The following is a 27946-nucleotide window of genomic DNA, read 5'->3' as shown; positions in this document are numbered from 1 at the left end:
CATGCCCAGACATTCTCAGGAGAGGGACAGTGGGGGGTCTTGACGTTACTAAGACACCTTCTCCAGCACCCCACCTACCTAAGGCTAGATGGAAGGCTTTTTCTGAATTTCAAACTTCCTCTGGGCTTCTGCTTCCCTCTGCCTGGGTGTCGGGTTTCCTAGGAACCAGGATGAGGCTAGGGCCACCAATGGCCAAAGGATACAGAGGACAGGAAGGCTCCTCTTTTGGAAATAGCTACCCATAGACCACTATCCGCCCTGATAATTGGGATATATTACTGTCAGATAGATTAAATCAAGGCTTCATTCGTAGAGTTGGGTTTTCCTTTAGGTTTTAGAACAAGGCTGCCTGATGGAACACCCTATGGAAATGCCCTAACTCTAACATATGTACTGTTCAACACGATGGCCATTGACCTCAAGGATGTCAGCACGTGTGAGAATCAGAGTTCAAATCCCTAGCACCCACATAAATGCTGGATATAAATCCTAGAGCTTGGGAGGCAGAGACATGAAGTATCTGCCTTGGTAGACTAGACTGATCCAGCAAGCTCTGAGTTCAAGTGACAGAACTTGCTGGAATATGTGGAGAGTGCCAAGGAAAGACCTGATATCAACCATGAGCCTCCGCAGGCATGTGCACACATGTGAACACACACACATGCGTTCACACATGTGCATAACACACACACACAGAACTGGATTGGGCAATGTTTATTGCCACACGTGACAAGTGACTACTACCTTTTTGGCTAGGAAAGTTCTAGAAGTGGGTTTCTTAGAAGGCCATAGGATTATGCCAGAAATCTTCCAGAACTGCTTGCTCTCCTCTTATGTGTGCTTGCACACATATGTATACATATGCATGCATGCGTGCATACACATACACACACAGAGGAACAAATGTTGCCTAGAACAACAGGATGCTCTCCATGCTGTGTCTCTTTATGAAAGTTCACTGTTGAGAACTAGAGGATGGCTCAGTGGTTAAGAGCACTGGCTGCTCTTCCAGAGGACCCAGGTTCAATTCCCAGCAACCACATGGCAGCTCACAACTGTCTGTCACTCCAGTTCCAGGGATCCAGCACCCTCACACAGACATACAGGAAGGTAAAACACCAATGCACATAATGATAAAAAAAAGTCATTTTAAAAAAAGAACCGGGCTGTGATGGCACATGCCTTTAATCCCAGGGTTACACAGAGAAACCCTGTCTGGAAAAAAATGTTGACTGTTGAAATCTTATCTCAAGTGGAGCAGAGCTGCCACGACCACAAACGCCCCCCACCACATACTTTCCCTTGTCCTTGCGTGATGGAGATAAGCAAGCAGGAAGCCCTGCTCCAGCAAGCCTTCCTCGGGCAGTCCCAGCCTCAGAGTGTGGCATCCCATTCGGGGAGCCCAGGCTCCCTCACACATCCCCCCTAGGAAAGAGGAGTCAGTGTCAAACCACGATTGGTGACAGGGCGCTTGTGTGAGGCCCAACCATCGCAGCGCTCAGCCCTGCTGGAAGTTTGCTGCAAGACTGAGAGGGGAGAGGGCAGCTCACCCTCATGTTTTATAGATGGGTAAGGTTTTTTTTTTAGTTAGTTTGTTTGTTTTACTTTAACTTTTTAAGACAGGGTTTCTTTGTCGAACAGTTCTGGCTGTCCTGAAACTCATTTTGTAGACCAGGCTGACTTCTAACTCACTGAGATCCACCTGCCTCTCTGCCTCTGCCTCCCAAGTGCTGGGATTAAAGGCATACACCATCACCACCCAGCCTAGATGTGTAAGTTTTAAAGCAAGACAGGGTGGGGGGGACTGGGGGCAAGTGACTGGAGGTACATTGGGGTACAGACAAGCTGACATATGGTTCCACTGTGGACTTTTCAAGTTCAAGATGGGGTGAAATTGTACCCATACAGCAGGTCTGTGCCTCTCAGTTTCACTTTCACGAGGTTGTCAACACGGTACCAGCGGCCTCTGTGCCAGATTCCTTTGCCAGCCGTAGGCTAACATAATTGATCTGAGTTCATTTGAGGCCTGCAGCGATGTGATGTCTGGAAGGTAGATGTATGAAGTGTGTTTATGACATATTTCCAATCCACAGTGGGCTTCACAGGATGCCACTCGAGCAGTGGAGAGAGTCTGTATTCACCAGATGGGGCTTTCCTCTTATTCTGCACCCCCTTTTCCCACGCCTGAGCCTGGCAACATCCTGCCATCCTTCCTCTGAGTAACAGTAGTTTGTGCCACTGCCACCGCCTCCAGGTGGACTCCCCGATGTCTCTCAGGCTGTTGCCCTTTCCTTCCCATGTCAGATTGTCCCTCTGCCCAAGGCTCTCAGATACAAGCTTCCTTTTCCTGCACACAAACGTTAAGTCTCCCAGTGTCTCACATCCCAACAATCGTAAATGTCCAGGAAGTATCCCTTCACTTCTGTCTCCCCCGGCCTGGTGGCATGTGGGACTCTGCAGGCCATGTGAAGAGACCTCACCAACAGGAGTGCCATTGTATCCCAGGCCACTCTGTGCAGATGGGGACAGAGCCCCTCTGTGTTAGCCAGGATTTCCTGTGTGCCGATTGCTCTTTCTGAATTGCCCAAGTAATGCCCCCTTCCGCCCCGGTTCCCTTTCCTCTAAAACTTACCATCTCATCCTACCTGAGTATGTAGGGTTCACCTCTCTCTGTGTGTAAAACATACACAATATAAACGTTGCCTCTTTAACTTTAAGAATTAAATTATATTGATTGATTGTGTGTGTGTGTGTGTGCATGTGTGTGTCTGAAAGTGTGTGCAGGTCAGAGAACAGCTTGCAAGAATCAGTTCTTTCCTTCTATTATGTGGATTCCACGATCAAACTCAGATAGTTAGGCTTGGCCACAGGCGACTTTATCCCTCTGACTTTATCTCTCTGACCCCTTGTCTCTTCTATGCTGAGTTAGGGCTCATATAGCCGAGGCTGGCCTCTAGCATGCAGGGCAGCTGAGGATCACCTCCAACTTCTTATCCTCCAGCCTTCACTTCCCGTGTAGTGAGATTGCAGGTGTGTATCCTGACACACACGTGCTGGGGATCGAACCTAGGGCCTCACGTATGTTAGGCAAGCACTTGCTCACTGAGCTGCACACCCAGCCCCATTAACCATTTTCGAAGGCACAGCTCCATGGCATTTAGTCATTACTCTGTCTGGAGTCACTACCACTGTCCATTCCAGAACCTGATCGTTATTCAAAGAGCTCCGTGGGCTCATTAGAAAGTCCCAGGCCCTGAGACCCAGAAACCTCTGATTTAGCCTGTTCTAGGCATTTCATAGGAGACAAACCGTATACCATTTGTCCTTCAGGTCTGTCTTATTTTATATAACATTATATTTCAAGGTTCATCCATTTTATAGCATGTATCAAAATCTATCTCTAGTCAGTAGTCCCATTGCGTGTATGTGTATGTATGTGTGTGTATGTGTATGTGTGTATGTGTATATATGTGTGTGTGTGTGTATGTATGTGTATGTATATGTGTGTATGTATGTGTGTGTGTGTGTGTGTACTACTACCTTTTGTTTACTCGTTTGATGGACACTTGAGCTGTTTCCACCTGTGGGCTATCATGAACAATGGTGGTATCAGTCCTAGTATAATGATTCTTTTATTCCCTGTTTCAGGTCTTTTGTATAGATATCCACGAGAAGAATGACTGAATCACATGGGAATTCTGTTTTCCGCTTTTTGAGGCTATACCATTTTTTCTCAGCATCCAGAACCATTTTATATTCCTACTGATACCGCATTTAATATTTTAAAGCCCTTTTAAACTACAGAAATAATGCAAGGAGCCTGGTGTGATGGTGCACACCTCTGACCCCGGCTCTCAGTGGATGGAAGGAGGAGGATCAGTTTAGGTCCTTCAGCTGCATAGCAAATTTGAAGCTAGCCTGGGCTACTTGAGGATCTGTATTTAAAAATTTAAAAAAAAAAATCGTGGAGCACACCTTTAATCCCAGCACTCTGGATACAGAGGCAGGTAGATTTCTGTGAGTTTGAGGCCAACCTGGTCTACAAAGCAAGTTCCAGGACAGCCAGGGGTTTAGTACAGAAAAACCCTGTCTCAAAAAACAAAACAGACAAAACAAAACAATTAGATAAATAAAAGTTTAAAAAAGTCAAGGTGGCCTTATGTGACAGCGCCCCTTGTTATTTATTACTTTCTGCCATTGAGACGCAAGGAGTTGATGCCCTCTCTGCTTACACATGCTCTGCCAGATTGCAGTCTGTGTGGGGAATGCCGTCGGTTGAGCCTTGCGCTAGAAGCTGGGATTCCAGAGCCACCTTCCTCTGGTCTCAGCATCTCCCAAATTGCTCAAGTAAGCAGAGCTGCGAAAGCTCCCTTGTGCAGGAGGGCCACCCACCTGGCCCTGGGAAGTTGGCAGACAGGTCAGCCTACTCAGACTGAGTGGAGAGGCGAGCTGCAGGCTGGCACGTGTGTGTGTGTGTGTGTGTGTGTGTGTGTGTGTGTGTGTGTGTCAGAGTGCAGACAAACACAAGTGTGTGTGAAGCTGTAGTTATTCTCACTCTAGGCTCTAGTAGTATTAGGGGAAGGGCATTCACTGTGGTGGCTTAGGGGGCCCCTAAGGCACAGAGTCACATGCTTAGCAAGACCTAGTTAGGCCTGGCAAGAGGCCACCTGAGAAGCCAAGACCCAGCCAGTCTTTTGCCGGTACCTTTCTCTACAGAGCCCCAGGCAGCTGCTGGGAGAGAGGACACAGAGGCCTGGAAAACCCATAAACGGAGTAATCAGCCCCTGCGTCTTGGCCCTTTGACTCTGTTTATTGCTTCCTGCCCCGGAAAGCCCTTTCCAAACACAGGCGCTTTGAGGGGGGGGGGTGACTGGGACCTGGTGGGTGGCCCACTCACGCTGGGTGTCCAGAGTGCCCAGAGAAGAGTGTCCCTAAACAAGCCTACGGACTGTTTTCCTTTGCTGCCACCCAGCAGATTCCAGGGAGCAGAGTGGGAGGATGGGGTGGCTAAAAGGAGGGGTGTGGTATCTGAGAGCGAGATGAGCTGACCCTCAAAGGAAGGCAGCGCCCTACAGACCAAAGCAAGGGTCTCTCTCCATCAGGCCCTCAGGGTTAAGCTCTGATGAGGGGTAGGCAGAAGCAGAGGGAAGGCTTCATCCCCTGGGGACCCTGCAAGGTGGAGTGGGGAGTAGGGAAATGGGTGGCCATTCCCTAGGGCCTGTGGGCTGTTGTGGTTCAAGGGCTTATGGGACTGTCTCAAAGTCTGTCTGAGACAGGATTTCATGTCATCCAGGCTGCCCTGGAACTTGCTGTGTAGCTGTGATCGCAAGCACGCACCACCTTGCCCCAGCGAAGCCTGTCTTTTTAATATTTGCATTGCATTTTAAGCACGGATTTCTTCCCCCCTTGTTCACTGACTTTTCTCCCTGGTAACCACATTCCTTCCCTCCCTTCCTCCCTCCTCAGGATTAACGACACCTCATGCCTTTCTCATACCAGAGCTGGTGGCCGAGATGCGCCTGCGACTTTGTGGTTTTGTTTTTTTTTTTTTTTTTTTTTTTTTTTTTTTTTTTTTTGGTTTTTCGAGACAGGGTTTCTCTGTGGCTTTGGAGCCTATCCTGGAACTAGCTCTTGTAGACCAGGCTGGTCTCGAACTCACAGAGATCCGCCTGCCTCTGCCTCCCGAGTGCTGGGATTAAAGGCGTGCGCCACCACCGCCCGGCGACTTTGTGGTTTATGTTGTTGCTTGTTTTGTTTTTTTTTTTTTAGAATTTGATTATTATTATATTTATTTATTTATTTACTGTGTGTTCAGTGGCTTTGGGGAGCAGGGGTAGGGCTATGCCCTGGCACAGGTGTGGTCAAGAGGACAACTTTTGGGCATTGGGGGTTGGTTTCCTTTTTACCACGTGGGTCTCAAGGATTGAATTCAGGTTGTCAGACTTGGCAACAGGGACCTTTTGCTGTTTTCTCCACCTCTTCCTCCTCTTTGTCAAGGTATTAAGTAGCCCAGGCTAGCCTGAAACTTGATTTGTAGTGGAGAATACCTTAACTCCTGATCCTTCTGCCAGCTTCTTCCAGGCATTCACCAGGGCCCACCCAGTGCAGATGTGACTCTGGGGAGCAGTTACAGCCCGGGGTGCAGTTCCAGGGCTGCTAATGCCTGTGAGGAGGACTCTGCTGGGTGTTTTCCTCTCATCTGAGAACAGGAGGGGGATAGAGTGTGATACCTGCACATTTGGAAGAGGAATGTCCTCTTTCGGGATAGCCGGACACAGACCTACAACTCTCAGATGCCTGCTCCTTCACGCTACTGGCTCAAGACCCTGCCTTCTAATGCTGGCTTGACCTCCCTGTCGTGGAAACCCTGATGCTACCCTTTACTGAAGCCCCTCTGGTTTAAAAAGTTTTAGAGTTGGCCTGATTTGTACAGACTAGCTCTGTCTCCGCATCTGCTTCGTACGTACTAGGCCCCATGGCTTGCTTGCGCTTTCTCGTTTTGTTTTTTGTTTACTTTGTCGGTCCTCGGGACCGGAGTCAGTGTGCAGTGTGTGTGCCAGGCAAGCTTTCTACACACAGCTACGCTCCTTACCCTTGGCCTTTTCGAAATGGGGTTTCACAATATAGCCCAGGCTGGCCTTAGTTAGACTCATGATCCATATGGCCTCTTCCCGCTGGGATTAGCAGTGGATGTCACCGTGCCAGGCTTGTCTGTATTTTAAAGGTGGCCTGTCTGTGCCAACTTTCACAGGAGACCTGTGTTTTGGTTGTGCAACTCTGAGCCTGCCACACCCTCCCAGCTCCTCCTTTCTGAAAGCAAAATGCTATACAGTCCTTGCTCAAGAACAAAGGCCCTCAGCTTAGCCCTGCCTGTGTTAATGATTTTCAAGTGTGGCCACTTCCTCTTGCCTTGCCTGACTTGCCCTGCCAGGGGTGGAAATGTGACTACAGTAGTAATCGGTAGAGAGCCCAGGGCAGGTCAGGGAGGCCCTGCTTCAGAGAGTGCAAGTGCCACTGTGGCCCCACACACAGACACACACACATACTCCTGCGCGGTGGCAGAAACGGCCCACTAGCTTGTGAGCTGGGACGCTCCGTTCTCATCCGGCCTCAGTTCCCTGCCCTCTCAGTGCAGCTACGCACTTAACGTCCGCAGTCTCTCATCGCCTGCTCCCCAAGGACTGGAGGAGACACGGTTGCCAGGTTACTCCATGTGTCCAGCCCTCCTGGGCCAGTGTCCCCCCCCCTCTTCGCCCCAGGGAGAGGTACAGAGTTTCAATTATTTTAAGTAGGAATGTAAGATTTGGGGCAGAATCCTGATTGGTTGCTCCCTGGCTATGAGACCTTAGGCAAACTGTTGAATTACCATGTGCCTCAGTTTCCCCATGTGCAAATGATTCACTCTGGATCTCTCTCTCTCTCTCTCTCTCTCTCTCTCTCTCTCTCTTTCTTTTTCTTTTTTTCTTTGGTTTTCTGAGACAGGGTTTCTCTGTGTAACAGTCCTAGCTATCCTGAGCTCTCATTGTAGACCAGGCTGGCCTCAAACTCATAGATATCCTCCTGCCTTTGCCTCCCGAGTGCTGGGATTAAAGGCGTGCGCCTCCATGCTCATTTACTTTGGCTTTCTTAAATGACAAGGCTCAGCAGATCTTGGTGTAATCCACAGATGTTTCTCACTGTGGAAGTTCAGTCGCTTCCCATTTCATTTTCTTTCACGTTTGTTCTTCCCTTTAGCTGTTTTAATTGTGGGAGTGTGTGTGTGTCTGTGTATGGGCGTGTGCACAGGCGTACGTGTGTGTCTGTGTATGGGTGTGTACACAGGCGTACGTGTGTGTCTGTGTATGAGCATGTGCACAGGCGTATGTATATGTATGTCTGTGCATGGGTATTGTGCACAGGATTTAGGGTGCCTGAAGCCAGAGGTGTTGGGTCCCCTGCAGTTGAAGTTACAGCTGCTGTGATCCACCTGATGCGGGTGCTGGGAACTGAACTCAGTTCCTCTGTAAGAGGAACATCTTACGTAAGAACATCTACGCCTTCTTTGCAGCCCCTCCCCCTTTAGTCATTTTGTTGGTGCAGGTTTTACCACAGGTGAAGGCAGTGGAAGTCTGAAGTCTGCCCCGCAGTCAACTGTGTGTGCTTCTGATGGAGAAGCCCCTGCACCCTGGAAGCTCTGTGTGTTTATTACATCCAGATAAAGAGGGAAGCAGAGTCATTGCTTCTAGATGAATAGAGGAGGCAGGCTTAGCTTAGCTTGGTAGGTGCAGTCTCTGTGTGGAGCAGTCTTCAGGCCCTACGTAGGCAGCGTGGAGAAGAAATGGTAGACATTTTTTTTGCACACACTCTCATCAACATCCCCACTTGGACCAGAGGACAGCTTTATCCCTCTGAGCCTCAGGGGACAGGGAGGCTTTGCCGGTTTCCCTTGAGTTTGAGGCTTTGGCCTTTGACTTGGCCGACTCATGTCAGCAACTCACATCCACTGACAACTTCACACACTCAGAGCCTTCCTCTGTTCGCCACACAGCTCTGGTAATCCCCACAGCTGCTCCATTAAGGATTCATGAGGAGTGGACATCTAAGCAGTGTTTGATCACCAGCTGGATATATAGTGTTAGCTCTCTCTCCTGTGTGTGTGTGTGTGTGTGTGTGTGTGTGCGTGCGCGCATAGTACATAGAAGCCAGGCAAAGTGAAGTGTCAATCTGTTTTTCGTTCTGTTTTGAGACAAGGTCTTCCACTGAACTGGACCTCACTAACCATGCTAGCCTAGCCTGTCAGCGAGCTCAAAGGTCTACACTAGCCCAGTACGAGGATTACAATCGCATTCCCAACACTGGGCTTGCTTTTTTTTTTTTTTTTTTGAGACAGGGTTTCTCTGTGTATCCTTGGGCTGTTCTGGAACTCTCTCTCTGTAGACCAGAATGGCCTCAAACTCAAGAGATCTGCCTGCCTGTGCCTCCCAGGTGCTGGGATTAAAGGTGTGAGCCATTACGCCTGGCTGCAAAAATTAGAATCTGGGAATCAAAGTCCACGCCTCATTCTTGCAGAGCCACCACTTTACCAGCTGAGCCATCTTTCCAGCTTCTACACTGTGGATGTTTTGCTGCTGTTTTGGTTTGTTTGTTTGAGACAGGGGCTCACTCTGTAGCCCTGGCTGGCCTAGAACACTCCAATTAAGTGAGGCTGACCTTGAACTCATGGAGGTCTGTCTTCCTCTGCCTTCTGAGTGCTGGGATTAAAGGCACAGGCCACCACACCCGGCTTCCTACATCCTATTTTTAATGCTAATTATGAAAGGTTTCAAGGATTGAGAAGTGGCTTGCTGCTTCTGGAAGGTTCTAAGAGCTGCTGGCTACTCCTCATACAGTCTCTGTGATATCTGGATAACCTTGCAACCTATTTGTATTCTCAGCACCCTGGTTTTGTCCTGAGCTAGGGAGAGCCTCTTGTCCACAACACCCCAGACTGCTGCTTCCCACGAAAGACAGAGCCTGTACAAGTCTGGGCTTGTGGAGCGATTTGGCAGTGCTTTTGTTTGATGACTGTTGACTTAGCCCAGGTGTGCGGACCCAGTGTTTACAGAATCCTGGTTGGCTCTGGGCTGGAGCTGGAATGAAGAAAATAGATGTTCGGGGGAGGAGGGAGAGGGTGTGGATAATCCAAAAGCCATTTGTTTAGGGCTTGGAGCCAGAGATAAGCTGTTTCTGCAGATTTTCCTAAATCAACCAGACAGGAACTCTTTGTAATGAGTCCTCAATGTATGTTGACCTAATAGTCCTCCACACTTCCTACACATGTGAGCCATCTGGGCTCCCAGAGCCCACAGAGATGCACAGGGAGGGGAAGAGGGTGCTTAGGTTCACATGGTCTTCCCCGTCCATTTCCACACTAACCTGAAGGTCCAAAAGGAGGTCCAACATGATGCCACTTGGCTACTTAGTGATGATGTTAAAATTAGCATCCATGTCTCCAAACTACATCTCCCTTTAAGACGGTGCCACAGGGCTGGAGAGATGGCTCAGAGGTTAAGAGCACTGACTGCTCTTCCAGAGGTCCTGAGTTCAATTCCCAGCAACCACATGGTGGCTCACTACCATCTGTAATGAGATCTGGTGCCCTCTTCTGGCCTGCAGGCAGACATGGAAGGAATGTTGTATACATAATAAATAAATAAATCTTAAAAAAAAAAAAGACGGTGCCACATGACTGTGGATCAGAATGACCCGGAGCTTGTGGAAATGCGGGTCCCCGGGACACATACTCCCAGCAGTTCTGATTTAATAGCAGGGTGGAGAATGTGTTCTTAGCAAACCTCTAGGGACACCTGGTGACAGTGCATGTCATACTCTCTGCTGATGCTACTAGACTACAAATGCATTTGCTTCCCAGGCCTGTAGGACGGCACTATGCATCCCCTGAAGCCAGAGATGTAGTCAGTTCAGGAGGTGATAGCAGGAAGGGCTGAGCTAAGCTGTAGTTATTTAGTTATTTAGCTTGTTTTGAGACAAGGTTTCATGTCGGCCAGGCCTTGAACTGCTATGTAACTAAGGATGGTTTTGAACTTTTAATTCTCCTGCTTCCACTTCTATAGTGTTGGTAATACAGGTATGCATCACCATACCTGTTTTATGAAATACTGAGGCTTAAGCTTGGGGCCTTGGGGTTCTGTGCATGCTAGGTGCACTCTCTACCGACTGAACAATTGCACCAGCCCCATGTCTGGCTTCAAAGCATAATGCCGGAGACCAGAGTGTTAGGAGACTTGCCGTCTCTTTTCTGCCCCTGTGGTTAGATGTGGCCCAGTTCTAGACAACTTGTTGTGCACACCTGACTCACTGTTCCTACCTGTGAAATGCCAAGACTGAAGTGCAAGGTCATGATCTATTGGATCCATTGGCACGAGCATCAGATGACAGGATGTGTCAGGAAGGTCTGCCAAGCAGGCATCCACTGACAGGTTCTGGAACATGAGTAATTGCTGAGTGTGGGTGAGGGCAGACCGCTGCTAAAGACCAGTGAACTCCTATTGACTGCTCCAGCGGAGGGAAAGGGTTCTGGGTCTGTGATGAAAACATCCAGGTTCTTCTGGCTCAGAGGTGTCACTATGGTCTGTCCCTAGCACATGGTGTCTTTCCCTGGCTCTGATTCAGTCCCCACCCCCATCCGTGCATCCCAGGAGGTTTCAGTGGTCTGATCAAACAGGGACCCTTGCTCTTTGTTTTCTGGAAGTTGAAGAGGTCAAGACCCTTGGTTAAGGAACTCCTGGTAATAGTCAGGGAACCCCTTCCCTGACTATTACCCACCCCTTCCCTGACTATTACCCACCCCTTTCCTGACTATTAACTTTGAGAGATGGAACTACAAGCCCAGCTGGCCTGAGGCCCTACCCTACAGTCCTGCCAGGAGCTGGGCTTGCAGGCTGTAAGTGGAGCCTTGGCTGGGCACGCCACTGCCTGGTTCTGCCAGTTCTACCCCGAGTCAGGTCAGCCTGACCCCACCAATGCTATTATAAACATGACAGGCACAGATGGCGGCTGGGGGAGGGGGTGCTGGGGGGGATTCTGGGTCCTCAGGTAGCCCCACCATCAGTCCTGTGAAGGGAAAGCCTTGCACGGCATTGGGGAGTACTAGAGCTAGTGGTACCCAAGGGGTATAATTTCAAACCAGCTTCAGAGCTGGGTGAGACGAGAAGCAGACTGCCTACCTGGGTTGGGTGAGAAGGGTTTAAAAAGTGAAGAGGGTGTCTGTCTGTGACTGCTGGCCTGGAATAAGCATGGGACTCGGCTTAAGTGCACTGGAGAATGTGTCAATGAACAAGAGCGTGTTAGCACACACGGGCCCAGGAGCAGTGTGTCGGAGGGAGATGGAGTGTGTCCAGGGGAGCCCTGGCTCAGGAGTCTAAGGACCTGAGTCCCATCTCTTCAGTTAGTACATTCTGGCCTTCAACCACTTGTACCTTCTAAAGGTGATCCCATGAGGTTGCCACTCCCTTTGTGACCAGAGGGACCTCAGCGTTATGTGTGTGTTGGGGGTGACTGAGGCTATATGGTGGGGAGGGATGCTGGGTTCCCCTAACTGTGGAACCCGAGTCCTGCAACCGCTGAACTGTGGAGTGAGGAAAGTTGGCTGGGTGGGGGAGGGGCCCACAGGAGCCAGAGCAGCCAGCGGCTGGAAGAGAAGCGCGCTTGCTCTGACAATCCCATCAGCCATCTGTGCTGGGCCTCTCTGGGTGGAATTTCTGACAGTGTCCTGGCTGGGGTGTGTGTGTGTGTGTGTGTGTGTGTGTGTGTGTGTGTGTGTGTGTGTCCCTCTCTGCTGCAGCTGCTGCCTGCTCCTTTGAAGTTCAGCCACTGGCCAGCCACCCCTCTCTTAGCCTCAGTTCCTCAGCCTGGCCTTTCATTCCTGGGCTGCCTAAGCAGTACTTTCTGAAAGTGCCCTGAAGCCTGTATGCTACCTCCCAGGGCCTGAACCCCTGCCCCCACCCTCACCCCCTATCAGAGGGCAGGCTCCCTGGGAGCCAACCTCCTGTCTTAGAAAGGCTGGGCCACCCAGGCTTTCACCCTTTACAGACTTCTCTGGGGTCCAGGTCTAGGCAGAGGGACTCAGGGCTCAGCTCCAGCCCAGGGCTGCAGGATCCCCCAGTCTGAGGCCTTTGTGCTACACACAGTTCTACTGCAGGGCTGGACTGGACCCAAGATCACAAGCTGTCTCTGGCTCTGCCCCTGCTGTGTAGCTTTGGAGTGTGCAGGGTTTATGTCAGCCCTACGCCTACCAAGTCTACCAGGAGTCCCGCTCCGGAGACCCACCTGAGAGGTGTAGGTCTCCTTGTTTTACAGAAATGCTGCGAGAAGCAAGTCACACAGACAGCTGCAGAGCCCAGACAGCTGCTGCACCCATGCTGGGGTTACACGCTTACTGACTCTGTTCTCTGGTCTCCCAGTCCAGCTCAGCTCAGTAGCTGCCAACCACGTCAGGCCCTCAAGCCAAGGTCCTGCTTCCTCAGTGCTGGGGACCCATACACCCCATTGCTCACTGGGCCTTCATTTTTCCCTTGCTGTCCTCTGTTAGGAATACGCGGATCCCTAACCAGGGTGGGGAAGAGGGGGAAATGCATGATGGGAGTGGGGAACTCAAGCTGTTCCAGAAGAAAGTATGCCCAGGTAATCCCAGCAAATAAGACTGGTGGGGAGTCTAAAACCTGACATTCTTTTTTTTTTTTAAATATTTATTTATTTATTATGTATACAATAGTCTGTCTGTGTGGATGCCTGCAGGCCAGAAGAGGGCACCAGACCCCATTACAGATGGTTGTGAGCCACCATGTGGTTGCTGGGAATTGAACTCAGGACCTTTAGAAGAGCAGGCAATGCTCTTAACCACTGAGCCATCTTTCCAGCCCAAGCCTGACATTCTTAAAGCTGGACAGACAAACTCTGGGCTGCTTGAATTTTTTTTTTCTCTTGTATTTTGAGACAGGGTTTCTCTGTGTAGCCCCGGCTGTCCTGGAACTCGCTCTGTAGACCAGGCTGGCCTCCAGCTGAGAGACTGATCCACCTACCTCTTCCTCCTGAGTGCTGGATCAAAGGTGTGAGCCACCACATCAGGCACTATTGTTTTCTTTTCATTAGACAGCATAGGGGCGGCTCAGTTGGTCAGGTGTTGTCTACCATGCAGGAAGTCCTAAATTCATTCATCCCTGTGTAAGATGGAAGTGGTAGTATACACCTATAACCCCAGCGTTTAAGAGGGGAAGTCAGGGTGATGAGAAATTTAAGCTCATCTTCAGTTTATATAGCAGGTTAGAGACAGCAAAACACGGCCTTTGGGACCAGACCGCTGATTCAGATTCTTAGCCCGCCACTGTGTGATCCAATGTAAGTCAGTCAACCTCTCTGAGCTTCAGTTTCCTTACCTATAAGATGGGTAGAGTAATGGTTACCAGGGTGACTGGATGTGATAATGCAGGTGCTTAGCAAGTCTGCAGCGGGTAATTATAGATGCTTGTATTGTCACTATTAGAAAGCAACTCAGGGGGCCAGGATTGTGGCTCCCTGACAGAGCACGTGCCTGTCAGGACTGAGGTCCTGGGTTCACACACAGCATGGTCCTTGTAGATAATGTACATACACACACAGCGAACCTGAAAAGTTACGGGCGCGGCTAGACTTTTGATGTTCTTTGGGCTGCTGGCTTATTTTCAAGCTAATAAATGAACGTGAACAAACATTTTGAAAGTATATATATATATATATATATATATATATATATATATATATATACCCTACAGCTCCCTGTCCCTCTCAGTACACACGTGTACACATTCACCTTCCCAACCCCGCCCACAGCACACCGCAGTGTTCCGACTAAACTTGTGGGCGCCTTTCGTTGTGCCGTTAAGTCTTCAGCAAAAAGAGACCTATCAAAATGTCTTGTTTTGCTTATGATTGAATAGTATCTCATGATGTCTCTGTGGCTGGTCATGACATACCCTCACATCCGTCACCAGCCTCTTCTTGAAAGAGTGGTTCCAGTCCTCTGTTGTCCCATGACTTCAAGGCTTGACCTTCTGTCTGTATTGGGCATAGGTACAAACTGAAGCATAGGGACACTCCATAGAGGTGTGGGATTCACGAATCTGTGGGTAGGGGCACAGTGTGCATCAATGTGTCCGGTGGAGGCAGGGGTTGAGGTTGTCATTCCTTGGACTTTCCTCTGCCATCTCGAGCTGAGCACCCCGGCTGATCTTATGTGACTTGGCCTAAGTTTTCCAGGCATATTCATAGGCTAAATTGTGGGAGGGGGAAGGCCAAGCTGACTGTAGAGACGGCTCCTGCTGTGGTGTAGATGCCCAAGCTCGTCTATAGACCTTGCAGATTCCACCAGTGGAAAAACCTGCAGGGAGGACCCTGGAGGGCAGCTGATCCCTCTGTCCAAGCTGTTGGACCAACGCCAGCGTGAGCTCACTCCTGACACTGGCCCAGCTTCCTGGCCCTGCTGCACCTGAGCTCCTGGTGGCTCCTTCTCCCAAGTCTGGATCTGGACTGTTTGATTTGATCCCAGACACGCACATGTTCCTGCCAGTTCCTTGGGTGGAGTGGGGAGCAGTCCCTCTCTTCCCAATGAAGTTTCATCTCCCCAGCCCTAAGTTGAATTCCTGCCAGAGCTGGTGGGGTTTGTTGATAGAAGGAAAAGTTGTTGTGGAAATATTCCATAGCCCGCCCAGGTTTTGGTACTAAACAGCCTGTTACTCGGGCAACTTGACAACACTGGTGGGATGAGAGACACGGGCTTTGTGAGGAAACCGTTTCTTCAAAGCTTTCTGTTCTTCTGGGTGAAACTTTACTGCAGGCCCCTCCTCCCTTGCTCCCTGGAGCTCAGCACTGTTTCAGATCTGGAAGACCCCCGTTTGCTGTCCTCAGCTCCTCCAGGGTTAGCTTGCCTCCCAGGATTCTGTGCCACCTCCAGTTCCGGAGTACTTGCTGCGTGCCCGGTCTGTGGTCTGTGCCAGGGAACACAGAGTTGCTCTCCAGCCTGACGGATGTTGTGTTGAATCTGAAATCGGACAGCGTGGCTTCAGATGTCAGCGTGGCCACTTAGCCGTGTGACCTTGAACAAGCGCTCACACTCTCTGTAACCCTACCGCTGGAGAGGGCAGGAGAACACACACTGCTTAGGGCTGCTGAGAGCATGAAGGGCATTAAGACACATGAGGCCCTCGCCATGGTACCCAGTGAAGAAAGAGGCTCAGGCAGCGGGAGCCAGTCATTGTGGCTATGTTGCCATTATCATGTTTTTTTTTTTGTTGTTTGTTTGTTTTGTTTTTCGAGACAGGGTTTCTCTGCAGCTTTTTTTAGAGCCTGGCCTGGAACTAGCTTTTGTAGACCAGGCTGGCCCCGAACTTACAGAGATCCGCCTGCCTCTGCCTCCCGAGTGCTGGGATTAAAGGCGTGCGCCACCACCGCCCGACTCCATTATCATGTTTTTGACACAGGGTCTCACTATGTAGCCCTGGCTGGCCTGTCACTTACTATGTAGATCAGGTCGGCCTTGAATGCACAGAGGTCTGCCTGGTTCAACCTTAGCCGTTGGGATTGCAGGTGTGAACTCTGACGGCTGGCTTTAAAAATACATTTTTTATTACACTTAATTTATTTTTACTGTTTGTGTGCTTCAGCTCACCAGAGCACACGGGGAGGTCAGAGGACAACCTGTGGAAATCAGTCTGGTTCTCATGTGTGGATTCCTGGGACAGGGCTCAGGATATTAGGAGTGGTAGCAAGTGCCTGTATTTGTACTGCACTGAGCTACCTGACTGGCCCTATTTCTTTATTTCTGGGACATGGTTTCACTTTTAGACCAGGCTGGTCTTGAACTCACAGAGATCCTCCTGCCTCTGTCTCTGAGTACCAGCATTAAAAGCACCAACCCCCCCCCGACAGGCACTTCTGTTTTATGTTTTGGTACTGAGTTCTCCCAGCGTAGCACATGCTGGCTTTGAGCATTTAGCATTCTCCTGGGATTCCAGGTATGAGCCACGCATGAGCTTAGCACTGGAACTGGATTGTTATGAATGCCTGGGGATCTTCATCTGCAATTATCACAGTTGGAAGTGGAGTTGGACTCCTCAGGGCGCCTTTTATGGCAACTAAGTGTCAGGACCGAGATGAAGGATGGTGTCCTAAGGACCGAGGATCTAGGGCCAGATCTTTCCGTGGGGGAGGTCCATTAACCTCCTCTGGAACTTTTTGCCCTGGTGCCTCATCGGCATGTCCATTTGGCTACTAATGTTGACGCCGGAGAGGGAAGAATGAGGGAAAAAGAAAAGCTCTCCCTCCTCCTTGTTCTCCCCGATGTGTCTTCTTCATATGTTTTAAAGAGTTTAAAAACAAAACAAAGCAACAGCAAAAACTCTTTCCAATGCCCTAGCGTTACAGAGCCCCTTAAATACGCGGGGATGTAGAGGAGTTGTGCCTTGTGTAGCCCTGTGGGTAGGGACCTCCAGCCCCTCACCCCTGCTAGCTGTCTAGCCTGGAAACCATGGGTCTTTGTAGCAACAAGTTTCGGAGTTCCTTTTTTTCCTTTCTTTTTATTCCTTCTTTAAATTTATTTTTATTTATGTGTATATGTGTGTGCGCATGTACCTGTGTGTATACCATGTTTGTGCAGGTGCCCACAGAGGCCAGGATTTTGGATCCCTTGGAGCTGGAGTTACAAGCGCTTGTGAGCCAGCCAGTGGGTGCTGGGAACTCAACTCTGGTCCTCTGCAAGAGCAGCAAGCAGGCTTAACTGCTGAGCCATCTCTCCTGGACCCACCACACCCTCTCACTTCCCCACCCCCAGCCCTCCAGCCCTCTTTCAAAAATCCTCATGTTTAACAGGCAAAGAGAAATGAGTTAACACAGAGAGATGAAGGGCCAACCCTGGTCACACAGCAGGGCGTGGCAAGTGTCGTTTCCCCCTGCCCTCCCCAATGGGTTTCCCTCTTCCTTCCGTGTCCAACCTGGCCTCTTGCTGCCGTTACTGTGCCAGGGTTAAAGAATGGGCACAGGTGTGGCTGCCCCGCAGTACTGGGGGCTCTGGGAATGAGACAGGCTTTGTTGTCGTCCCAGCAGCTGTGACCGTTGGGGCCGAGTATCCATCCATTAAGCCGTTTCCGAGCCTTGGGCTGGAGCAGAAGGCTCGGCATTTAAAGGTCACCCGGCTTTTGAAGCTGCAGCGACATTAATAGCTTGGGAAGAAAACAAGTCTGTGCAGGGGCCGGAGGACAAGGCGGCTCTGTCAGCGCTGCCCCTCCTCCCCAGGGTGCTTGGCCGCGCACGCTCACACACCCCCGGTAGCTTCTGCCTCTTGCTCGCCCACCTCCCGCTTCTCTCTTTTCGGGCCTCTTCAGTCCAGAAGCCTTAGAACTCGGCAGACTGCCCTGCACCCACCCCCACGGTGTCCAAGGTGACAACTGGATGAGGATGCAGCTGCCCGGGCCCAGCAGCTTCTCGGTTCATACCGCCTCACCCTCTTGAGGTTTCCCCGGGACGTAGCCACGTTTACACATGACCTCATTCTGACCCCTCTGGCCCTGGTATCCTGGAGTCTCGCTGATGCAGTCAGCCTGGGCCCTGCTTCCCCTCCCGGGTGGGCAGAAAACAGATGTCACCCTTCGGGTTTGATGGTTTGCCTTGAGTTTCTGCCACAGCACTCCGCTGCACAGGGTCCCTAGTCCGGGTGGGCACTGGAGGACAAGACGCCTGAGTGGATTAATTCCATCCGCTGAGGTCAGAGCATAGAAAGTGGCTGGCGTCTCGCCTGCCACACATTACCCCCCATCATTTCTAAGATGCCTGTGCTATCGGGTGGCTCTGCTGGCCTCCAGGCAGCCCCAGGGTGGGGGCAGGGCACAACAAGGTTCTGGGAGGGCAGCTGCGGTTAGCCCTTTCCCTGGACGGCTGTGGCCTGGGCCCTGGGACACCACCTAGTGGCTTGGCCTGGTGGTGTCACTGGGCTGAGCTCAGTTCCTGAGCAAGAAAGGAGCCCCTTAAGGGTAGACCAGATGTTCCAGGTTCCTCAGCCAGGGCTAGAGAGGAAGCCTGGGGTAGGTGGGGACAGAGCTGATTTGGGGTGATCCCTCCCTTCCTTCCCAGAGAAGCAGAAGAATGTGCTGGCTTCACAGCCTCGTTCCTCCTCCTGGGGTCTCCAGTTCTAACCCCCACATATTTAGGCTGACCCTGTGCCTGCTTGGGGGAAAAATGCAAATCAAGTCAGCAATGGGAGTGGGACTGTCCCGACCCCTGGAGCTGACATGGGTGTAGCCATCAGAATTGTGTGCCAAAGAGATAGCCCTGAAGACAGGCAGAGGGAGCTTGGGGGACAGGAATGGAAGCATCTTAGCTTCAGTTACTCCGCCTGGGAAATGGGGGTCATAGAGCCTCCCTCTGGGCCTTGTAGTTTGCAATGGGGAATAAGAAAGCGAGGAGAAAGGGGTTTAAACGCCTACTGTTTGTTACCGTGTTCCTCCACTGGTTGCTTCTCTGCTTGCCCACTTAGCTAGCACAGGCTGACCATGCCAGCTGCTGCTGCTGCGACACCAGGGACTCCACACCAGATACAGCAAAGCTACCCTTGGGAGCTCTGGTCTAGAAGAGAAGACGCTCTCTGACAAGTGGACCATATATGGCGTTTGTGACAGAGGATGACGAAGCAGGGCAAAGATCAAGGAGCTGTGGAGGACAGAGTGGTCTGCAGAGTTGGTCCCCTGATAATGCTGCAGCAGGGACCAAAAGGAAGGGAGAAAAGGCGCTGTGAGCTTTGTGGGATGGCAACACAGTGGGTCCTAAGAGCCCGAGGCCCTGGAGAAGAGGGTAGGCTTGCTGGTGGAGTGACAGTGAGCACATGGCTTGCTCAAGGCAGCTGTCCGGGTCAGTGTCTACGTGCGTCTCCCTGTGGGTGTGCACCTGTGGACATATGCATGCACATTTTCTTTTCCTTCCTGAGACAAGGTCTCTTGTATCCTGTACTGGCTTTGAACTTGCTATGAGGATGACCTGTTTTGTTCCTCCCGCCTCCATTTCCCTCCTGAGTGCTGGGATTGCAGGTGTGCACCACCACACCTGCTTTGCCCAGTGCTGTGGTTCGAACCCAGGGCCTTCTGCATGACAGACAAGCGCCCCACCAACTGAGCTCCGTACATATGCATTTGATGGCAGGAGCACAAGGGGCCTGCTGGGCCACAGCGAAATTCTGGGCTATGGCCTGAGGACTAGCCACAAGGGACTTTGGAGATAAGAAAAGCCACATCACCTTAATGTGCAGTCCACAGAGAGGCAGGGAGGTGGAAAGGGGTGAGAAGCAACCATGTCCCGAGGGACAGTTTAAAGGCAAAAAAGGTAGGGATTGCTGTAGATTAAATGGAGGGTGTAAGGAATATATTCTTAAAGACATTCCTAAAGCTTTGACCTCACCCATGAAGCTGGTTGGGCAGAGGTGGCACATAGAAACAGGCTGGATTGGACTGACACTCTGTCAGAGGTGCTGGTGGGCACTTGGTGGAGGCCATAGTAGGTTGTATAGGTGTGGTTTGGAGGGAATGTCTGTAGGAAATTCAAGAGCAGAAGCCAGCATGCAGCTGGCTGAAGGTACTTAGAGCCACAGGATTTACTCAGGAAGCAAGTATAGCATGGGGGACCCGAGGCCTGTGACCAGACCACCCCAGCCTGTCCCCACAGGGACTTCCTCCAACCCCGGAACCCACAGAAGTCCCACCCCAGCATTCCTCCATGTACACACTGCTTCTGCCAACGAGGAAGCTGAGGTCCAGAAACCTGAAATCGCTTTCCCAAGTCACATGACCTTCCTGGGGTCGGCTGTGAGCCCAGCCCCTCTGGTCCTCAGACTGTCCCACCCCTAGCGCAGAGCAGGCCATAGCCTTCAGGAACAGGCCTTCTTAAGGCAGGAGGCTGTCTGACTTGACCTTGAACAAGGCTGGGTAAGCCACACTGGGTCAGCCTGCCTACCTCCCTGGGCCAGGCTCCAAGTGACTCAGGCCTTGAAGCTTCTCTCACTTCAATTGGCGGTTGGCAGCAGGCTGCTTTGGGCCTGGCTCCCTGGGTCCTGGGGGAGGACAGGTACGGAGTTTCTGCGTCCAGGTCCTGAGGTTACCCACACCCATTCGCTCAGGGAGAGGTCTAACGGGCCTGGCGAGTTTGATTCACTTCCTCCACCACGAGCTCCTCAGGACTTACCTTCCTGTTTTCATGCCCACACTAGCAGTGGGTTCACAGAGGCGTCCTGCTCTCTCCAAGGTCACCTAGCCAGGTCTGGGGCAGTGCCAGAAGACCTCCCCTGTGCTGTCTGGGTCATGTTTCCTTTGATGGAATGTCCTAAGCCCGGGCACATGTGGCTGCATTTCTCAGGCTCCTTGGCTCGTAGCCCTGCAAACCTTACTTGGCATTTTAGTTCTTTAGAGGTGGGATGCTAATTCTGGTTTTTCTTCCTACCCACTAGCTGTGTGATGTTACTTGACTTCTCTGAACTTGTTTTATAATGGTAGGAATTGGAGAATTATGAAAGGGTAGGACTGGAGAATTGTAATAAAGAAAGGGGTTTTGATAAAGATGACGTGCAAAAGTGCCCCTCACAAGTTCATGACCCAGGGGTGGTCTGTGAGCCTCCATTCTCCCGTGAGTTTTGAACTGCTTTTCATTTGAACAGGGTTTACTACAGAAGGCAGCCTGATCTGGTGATCCTTTCCCCAGGCTGCCACCTCACCCTGGCCTCAGGCTGGCTTAAGTTTAATGAGGAGCAGAGAAGACAGTCCTCCGAAAACCTAGACCCTAAGTGGTGCTAGTCCTAACAGCCTGGCTGCCAGTAGTCTCTGAGTCTTGGCTGTCCATCAAATCCTGTTTCCCTGGCTTCCTATTTCTGAACCACTTTCTCCAAACCCACAGAGCTGCTTTGGTGGAAAGATCTAGGCTTTTCTGTTGCTCATTCCATGTTCTTAAGCTACTCTTCAACTGGATTTAGAGGGTACAGTTGGGGGGACAGCTTTGGGTGGTCACCTGAACTGGGGTGTCTCCTGCTGCCTAGGCTTCAGGAGCCAGCCTGTGCTAGGAGAATCCGCATATCCTTCAGTGATCTGGAGGGATTCTTGGGTTGATAGCCAGGGACTGGGAGAGAACCCCCATAGCCTCCCTCCTCCAGTGGGCCAGCGTAGTCGTGCACCTCTACTTCAGCCTCATGGAGCAGACTGCCACATTATGGCACAGGCTGAGAGCCAGTTTGTCTCCTTTGCAACAGAGGGACAGCCATTCCCATGGGAGAGCCTACAGTTGATTCCAGAAGGCCTTTCAGGGTGTCTCAACACTCAGAGACCCAGCACCCTTGGGACCTGTGAGAAGGAGTTCATAGGATGGATGTAAACTCATCTTTTTTCTTCTTTCTCTTTGTGGACCAGGTCCTGGCTTCTTTCTTCATGGAGTTGCCCTTGGCAGAGTGACAAGCCTGGCCTCTAATCTTTCAGCTGAATTACACTAGGGGCGGGGAGATGGTGGCTATACTCTCAAGGGCCTTAACCAGAGCCTCTGACCCTATGTGTAATGACATCGGAGTCTTGGCTTCTGGGGCCTGGAGGCCCAGAGGTTAGAGGCCTCAGTGCAGGCCTCCAGAGTGGAGCACTTCTAATGGAACCACCGAGCTGCCTCAGACCTCCTATTGGAGGGGAGGGCAGAAAGGGAGGGGGGCTTGGGTGTTGCAGCAGGAAGCCACACATATATGACAATTGTCTTGGGCTCATCCTCATAACCAAATCCCCAGACTGAACACCCGAGGCCACCCTTCTTTCTCCTTGTGTCATGGCTTTGGCTTCCCCGGCTATGACTCGCTCTTCTGGGCAGCCAGGAAGTAAAGGGAGTGGGTGGTAAATCATGGTTCTCTCAGTTGACCAGCCACTGCTCAAGCATGTAACATGTTGAGGTGGGTCTGTGTGTTCTGATGTGGGAAGATGCCTACACTGTGCCGTTAAGTAGATAAAAGTAATGGCATAGTGGAATTTATGGTTTAATCACATGGTAAAGCAAGCTCACACATGGTAGCATGTACAAGGATCAAATACCTACACATGGTGTGGGCACATGATCTCATTAAGTAAGTTCTCTCAGGGCAGAAAGGGACTTCAGTGTCCGCTAGCTATTCAGAACCTGTGTGCCTGTAATTTTCCACTTCCGAATTCATCCCCTAGCTGGGCATAGTGGTACATGGCTATAATTTCAGCAGGAGGCTCGGGAGTTTGTGACCATCCTTAACTACATAGTGAGTTTAAGGCTAGCCTGGACTACATGACCCTGTCTTTAAAAACAAACGGAGCCAGGTGGTGGTGGCATGTGCCCAGCACTCGGGAGGCAGAGGCAGAGGCAGGCAGATATCTATGAGTTCAAGACCAGCCTGGTCTACAGAGTGAGTTCTAGGACATCCAAAGCTAGAGAAACCCTGTCTCAAAAAAACCAACCAACCAAACAACAACCATAACAACAAAAACCAAACAGACAAAAAGCTAGCAAGATGGCTCAGCAGGTGAAGGCACTTACAGACAAGATTGATGACTTGAGTTTGAGCCCAGGGCCCACATGTTGGAAGGAGAAAGCTAACTAATCCCACAAGTTGGTCCTTGGACCTCCGCATGCATGCTATAGCACATTGTGCACCCCCCACCACAAAATAAATATAATTTTAAAAAAATTTTTAAAATTGTACCTAATCCACCTCTCTGGAAATAGGCAGAATAGAGCTCCTTGAGAATGCTCATATCCTCTTGAGGAAAGAGAAGGTGCAAGACGTTTGGAACTCAGTGTGGTAGATACTTGAAGCCACTTCTAGAGTATGAGATCTGACCTGAAGTAGTAACATTAATAGCACTGATGGCCTTCCCATCCCAAGTGGGGTGGCCCCCGCTACCGCACCTTCCCTACTCCCCTCTGATCCTGTCTTTCCCTTCATAACAGTCAGTGTGTGTCCACTCTCTGAGTGTGACGAGGATTTGCTCACGTGACAGTTTCTCCATCTGCGGTTAGGGCCCTGGCTTCCATCCTGGAGAACAGAGAAGAGGCTTGCATTTGGCTCCTCGATCTTGGGAATATCTTTAGAGGAGCTGCATGCGGTAGCACTGTGCTGGGGAGCAGAGGCAGAGGAGTTGTGAGCTCGAGGTCAGCAGGCCTGCAGAGTGAGACCCTACAACCTTCCTACAAGCTGTTGGACTCAATCTTGGGATAAGATGGAGAAAGTCAGAGCCAGATTTGTGTGTGTGTGAGGGAGGTCAGTCAGAGAACAATTTGTGGGAGTCAAAATTGTCTCCTTCTACCACAGAGGTCCCAGGGATTAAACTGAGGTCACCAGGCTGGGTGGCAAGCCCTTTATCCACTGAGCAATCTCACTAGCTGCAGGTTTTGGTTTTGGGAGACGAGTTCTCTAGTTCAGGCTGGCCAAAAACTCCCAATCCTCTGGTCAGTGCCTCCCGAGTACTGGGATTATTCCACATTCTCCACCAGGCCAGGTTTTTTTCGGTGGCAGGGACTGAACTGAGGGGCTTTGTGCATACCAGGCAAGCACTCCACCCGCGAGCTGATCCTCAGCCCCTTACCGAGGGCTTTTAGACAGTGTACTCCTGCCTTTGTCTACACTAACAGTGACACCACCTTGGTGACCATCTTAGTGCTCCGCTGAGAGGGCTAGGTGGTGTTCTGTTGTAGATTTCAGTTCCTAAGCACGCTTGACTTTCAGGCCTGTCTGGGCATATCCTCATGCTAACCTTGTGTACCAGCTAGGTTGACTGCATCAGGGAACTTGGTTTGAGTTGGAATATGAATAAAACCTAGACACATAGGGTTCCTCGAGACAGTTTCAGGAAGCCGAATATGATGGTATATGTACCTGTAATCCCATCCCTCAGGAATCTGAGGCAGGATAGTGAAAGGAGAGAGGGGAATTAAGAGTTCAAGACCAGCCTCAGCCACATGTCAAATCTGAAGTCAATATGGGCTAGACGAGACCCTAACTCAAAATAACAAAAATGGAAACAAAACAAAGTAATGAACAGGAAAGAATACATATATGTATTTTCATAGGCTTATTTATTTACCTGTTAGCATGCTTAGTATGCACAAAGACCTGGACTCTTCCCCAGCACCCAAACTAGGCTAGATATGACAGCTAGAGAGAGAACAGAGAGAAGCAGGTCTCCTTGGGCTCTGTAGGTGGCACTTCGTTTCCTAATAGCCACCACCAAAGACTTCAAGTATGTTTGCTTCTACTTCTGACTCTGTCCCTCTTTTCAGGTGACGCCATCAGTGCAGTTGCAGCCCCCTGTGGCAGGATGACTTGAGGATGTGGATGATCTGCGGTACAGCCACAGCCTGGCCAAGGTCCGCATGCCGCGCACCACCCGGGCCCCTGTCCCCTAGCCTGGACCGTGCATTCCCAATAGGCGTCCTTGTGGACGCAGAAAGCACAGGAGTAAGTCTAAGCCTGTGGAGTAAGCAAGTGGCTGACAGAGGGACCCCCGGCCTGCCGTTTCTTAGCTTGTCAGAAACATTCTCCCACATCGGCTCCACAAGATGACCAGCCTGTTCCGCAGGAGTAGCAGCGGCGGCGGCGGCGGCGGCGGCGGCGGTGGCGGGGCCACGGGGGCTCGCGGGACCGGGACCGGGGCCGGGGCCGGAGCTGGGGCCGGGGATGGCAGCGCAGCCCCCCAAGAGCTCAACAACAGCCGGCCGGCCCGCCAGGTGCGCCGCCTCGAGTTCAACCAGGCCATGGACGACTTCAAGACGATGTTCCCCAACATGGACTACGACATCATTGAGTGCGTGCTGCGTGCCAACAGCGGCGCCGTGGACGCCACCATCGACCAGCTGTTGCAGATGAACCTGGAGGCGGGTGGTGGCAGCACCTATGAGGACAGCTCGGACTCGGAGGACAGCATCCCACCAGAGGTAGAGGCACGGTTAGACAATTCACCACCAATAGTGGTTCAGTCTCTCTTAGCGGCTCTGGGTTAACACCCCCCGCCCCCCCGGGGGGCCGCTAGGGCAGCTGGCTTCTAACCAGCAATTATCTCTCTTGAGACTTTTTTTTTTAAAAAAAAACATTTATTTATTTATTTATTTATTTATTTATATGTATACAATATTCTGTCTGTGTGTATGCCTGCAGGCCAGAAGAGGGCACCAGACCCCATTACAGATGGTTGTGAGCCACCATGTGGTTGCTGGGAATTGAACTCAGGACGTTTGGAAGAACAGACGATGCTCTTAACCTCTGAGCCATCTCTCCAGCCCCCTCTCTTGAGACTTTTGATCAGGCAGTGACCTATATTATGGGTAGCAACCATGCAGTAGTTTAACAGACACCCAGCAAACAAGTACCCACTCATTGGTACGCTAAGGGATAGGACAAGACCCTGAACTAAGGAAGGTGCTTGTTTAAAATGTAGGTAAAGATCCCTGTGAGTTCAAGGCCAGCCTGGTCTACAAGAGCTAGTTCCAGGACAGGCCCCAAAGATACAGAGAAACCCTGTCTCGAAAAACCAAAACAAAGCTGGGTGGTGGCGGCGCACACCTTTAATCCCAGAGGCAGAGGCAGGCGGATCTCTGTGAGATTGAGGCCAGCCTGGTCTACAGAGTGAGTTCCAGGACAGTCAAAGCCACACAGAGAAATTCTGTCTCATAAAACAAACAAAAAGAAAAAGAAAAAAACCAAGAAAAATGTAGGTATGTAGGCTTCACTCCAGCACCTGACCCCTCAGTTCCAAGCCTGAAGTCTCTGGTCTATATTTTTCAAGAAAGGCTCTTGAATGGCAGAACATCACCTTAGCCAGCCAAATCAGACAATGTTTTTGGGGCTCCCAGGCTAGTGTGGATTGGAGACAGGAGTTGGACCAGAATGAGAGAAGCAGGAGCAGAGGAAAGACTCACACCAAGAGCAAGGAAAAGGTGACCTGGCTCCAGGACCAGAAGGAGGGCGAGTGATCAGTAAGGCTGGCCACACCCTCCACTCAGAAGAGTGGGGGAGCACCACTACAGACAGGGAGCTGGGGGTGCTTGCAGAGTAAGGCGGGCCTTCGTCAGCTCGTCCTCAGATCCACATAAGTAGAGAGCCGTTCCCAGGGTGGAGGGCACATCCAACCACAGTGAATCAAGGCCCACCCCACCCTTGGGGATAGCCGGTCTTCTATGGCCTCATTCAGGAGTTCAGTGTCCAGCTAACCCCTAGCCTAAAAGGACATGAAGTTCTCAGGGCAAAGGGTGAGGCATGCAGTTAGTACAAGAGCCATGGGTGAGACAAGAACCAGAAGATAGGCACGAGCTCCACTCTGTTCTTTCCCATCCTGAGGGTTGAACCCAGGACCTTATACATGCCGTGCAAGCCCTCTGTCTCCCAGCCACTCCCCAGTCTCTGTGCAATCCAGGTGAGTCTTGTGCTTGCTCTGGAGCCCAGGCAGACCTTGAACTCGCCATCCTCCTGCCTCCACGTCTCCAGTAGCTGGAATGGCAAGCATGCTCCATCAGGCCCAGCTGAATCCCACTCTTCCTACAGTCCATACTGTGCTGGGTATCTCAGCTGCTTCAGAAATACATCTTTCCTGTTTCTCCAACTTGATGAGAACCAGAACTGTCACTTGTTTACATGAGAACTCTAGACCAGCCAGATTCAACCTCAGGACCTGGCCTTCTTGCTCCTCCTACTTTCTTCTTCCCTCCTAAGTGAGTGCTTCTAGGATTCTCACTCCATGGAGGAGAAACTATATGGGTAACAATGATTTGTGTCAATGTGGTATGTTCTCCCCAGGCAGATAGCAGGTACAAGGGGAAGTTTTGCAATGAGATTTTTGTGTGTGTGTGTGTGTGAGTATGTATGTATATACATGAGTGTGTGTGTGTATGCACACACGCATGTACATGTAAGCCAGAGATCTATTTGGATGTTAAGCCTCAGAAGCGAGCTCCCTTGTTTTGGGGGGGGGGGGCAGAGTCTCTCTCTAATTAGGCAAGACTGGCTCACTGGAAAGCTCAAGGGAGAATTACTGTTTTACTCCGCATCGCCTGCACTGGCATTACTAGTGTGAGCCCCAGCCCAGCTTCTTAGGCAGGTGCTGTACATTGAACTCAAGTCCCCAAGCTTGTGTGGCCAGCCCTTTACTGACCGAGCCACCTCCCCAGCCCTATTGATGCTGTCTTTGCACAGCTTTCTGTCACCTTTTCCTCTGCCCTACACCCGTTTGACCTGTCTGGATTAGTCAACGGAGAGAGCATTGGAAAATCCAGACCCTTCTCGTTGAATGGAGGTGTGCATGTGTGCACGTGTAGGTGCATTCTTTCAGTGTGAGCTGGAAGTTTCCTGCATGCTTTGACTCTCTATGGTCCTGTTGGTGCTGGAGGTCTGGCAGGCGGGGCGTTTCCTGCCTTGCCC

The 27946-nt window shown here is 51.0% G+C and overlaps 1 protein-coding gene across 1 annotated transcript in view; it reads left to right on the top strand.

Annotated features, from left to right (window-relative positions):
- Cuedc1 (CUE domain containing 1) overlaps nucleotides 1-27946 on the top strand; it is a 92396-nt gene that overhangs the window by 47935 nt on the left and 16515 nt on the right. The window contains exon 2 of the mRNA XM_038327433.1: nucleotides 24817-25470. Within this exon, the coding sequence (XP_038183361.1) occupies nucleotides 25096-25470 (375 nt within the window). The 5' untranslated portion in view covers nucleotides 24817-25095. The remainder of the gene's footprint in view (nucleotides 1-24816; nucleotides 25471-27946) is intronic.

The sequence above is a fragment of the Arvicola amphibius genome, chromosome 4, assembly GCF_903992535.2.
Source record: "Arvicola amphibius chromosome 4, mArvAmp1.2, whole genome shotgun sequence".
In the NCBI taxonomy this organism is placed as follows: domain Eukaryota; kingdom Metazoa; phylum Chordata; class Mammalia; order Rodentia; family Cricetidae; genus Arvicola; species Arvicola amphibius.
Note: the sequence above shows the minus strand (reverse complement) of the source record. Positions and strands in the feature narration are given on the sequence as shown.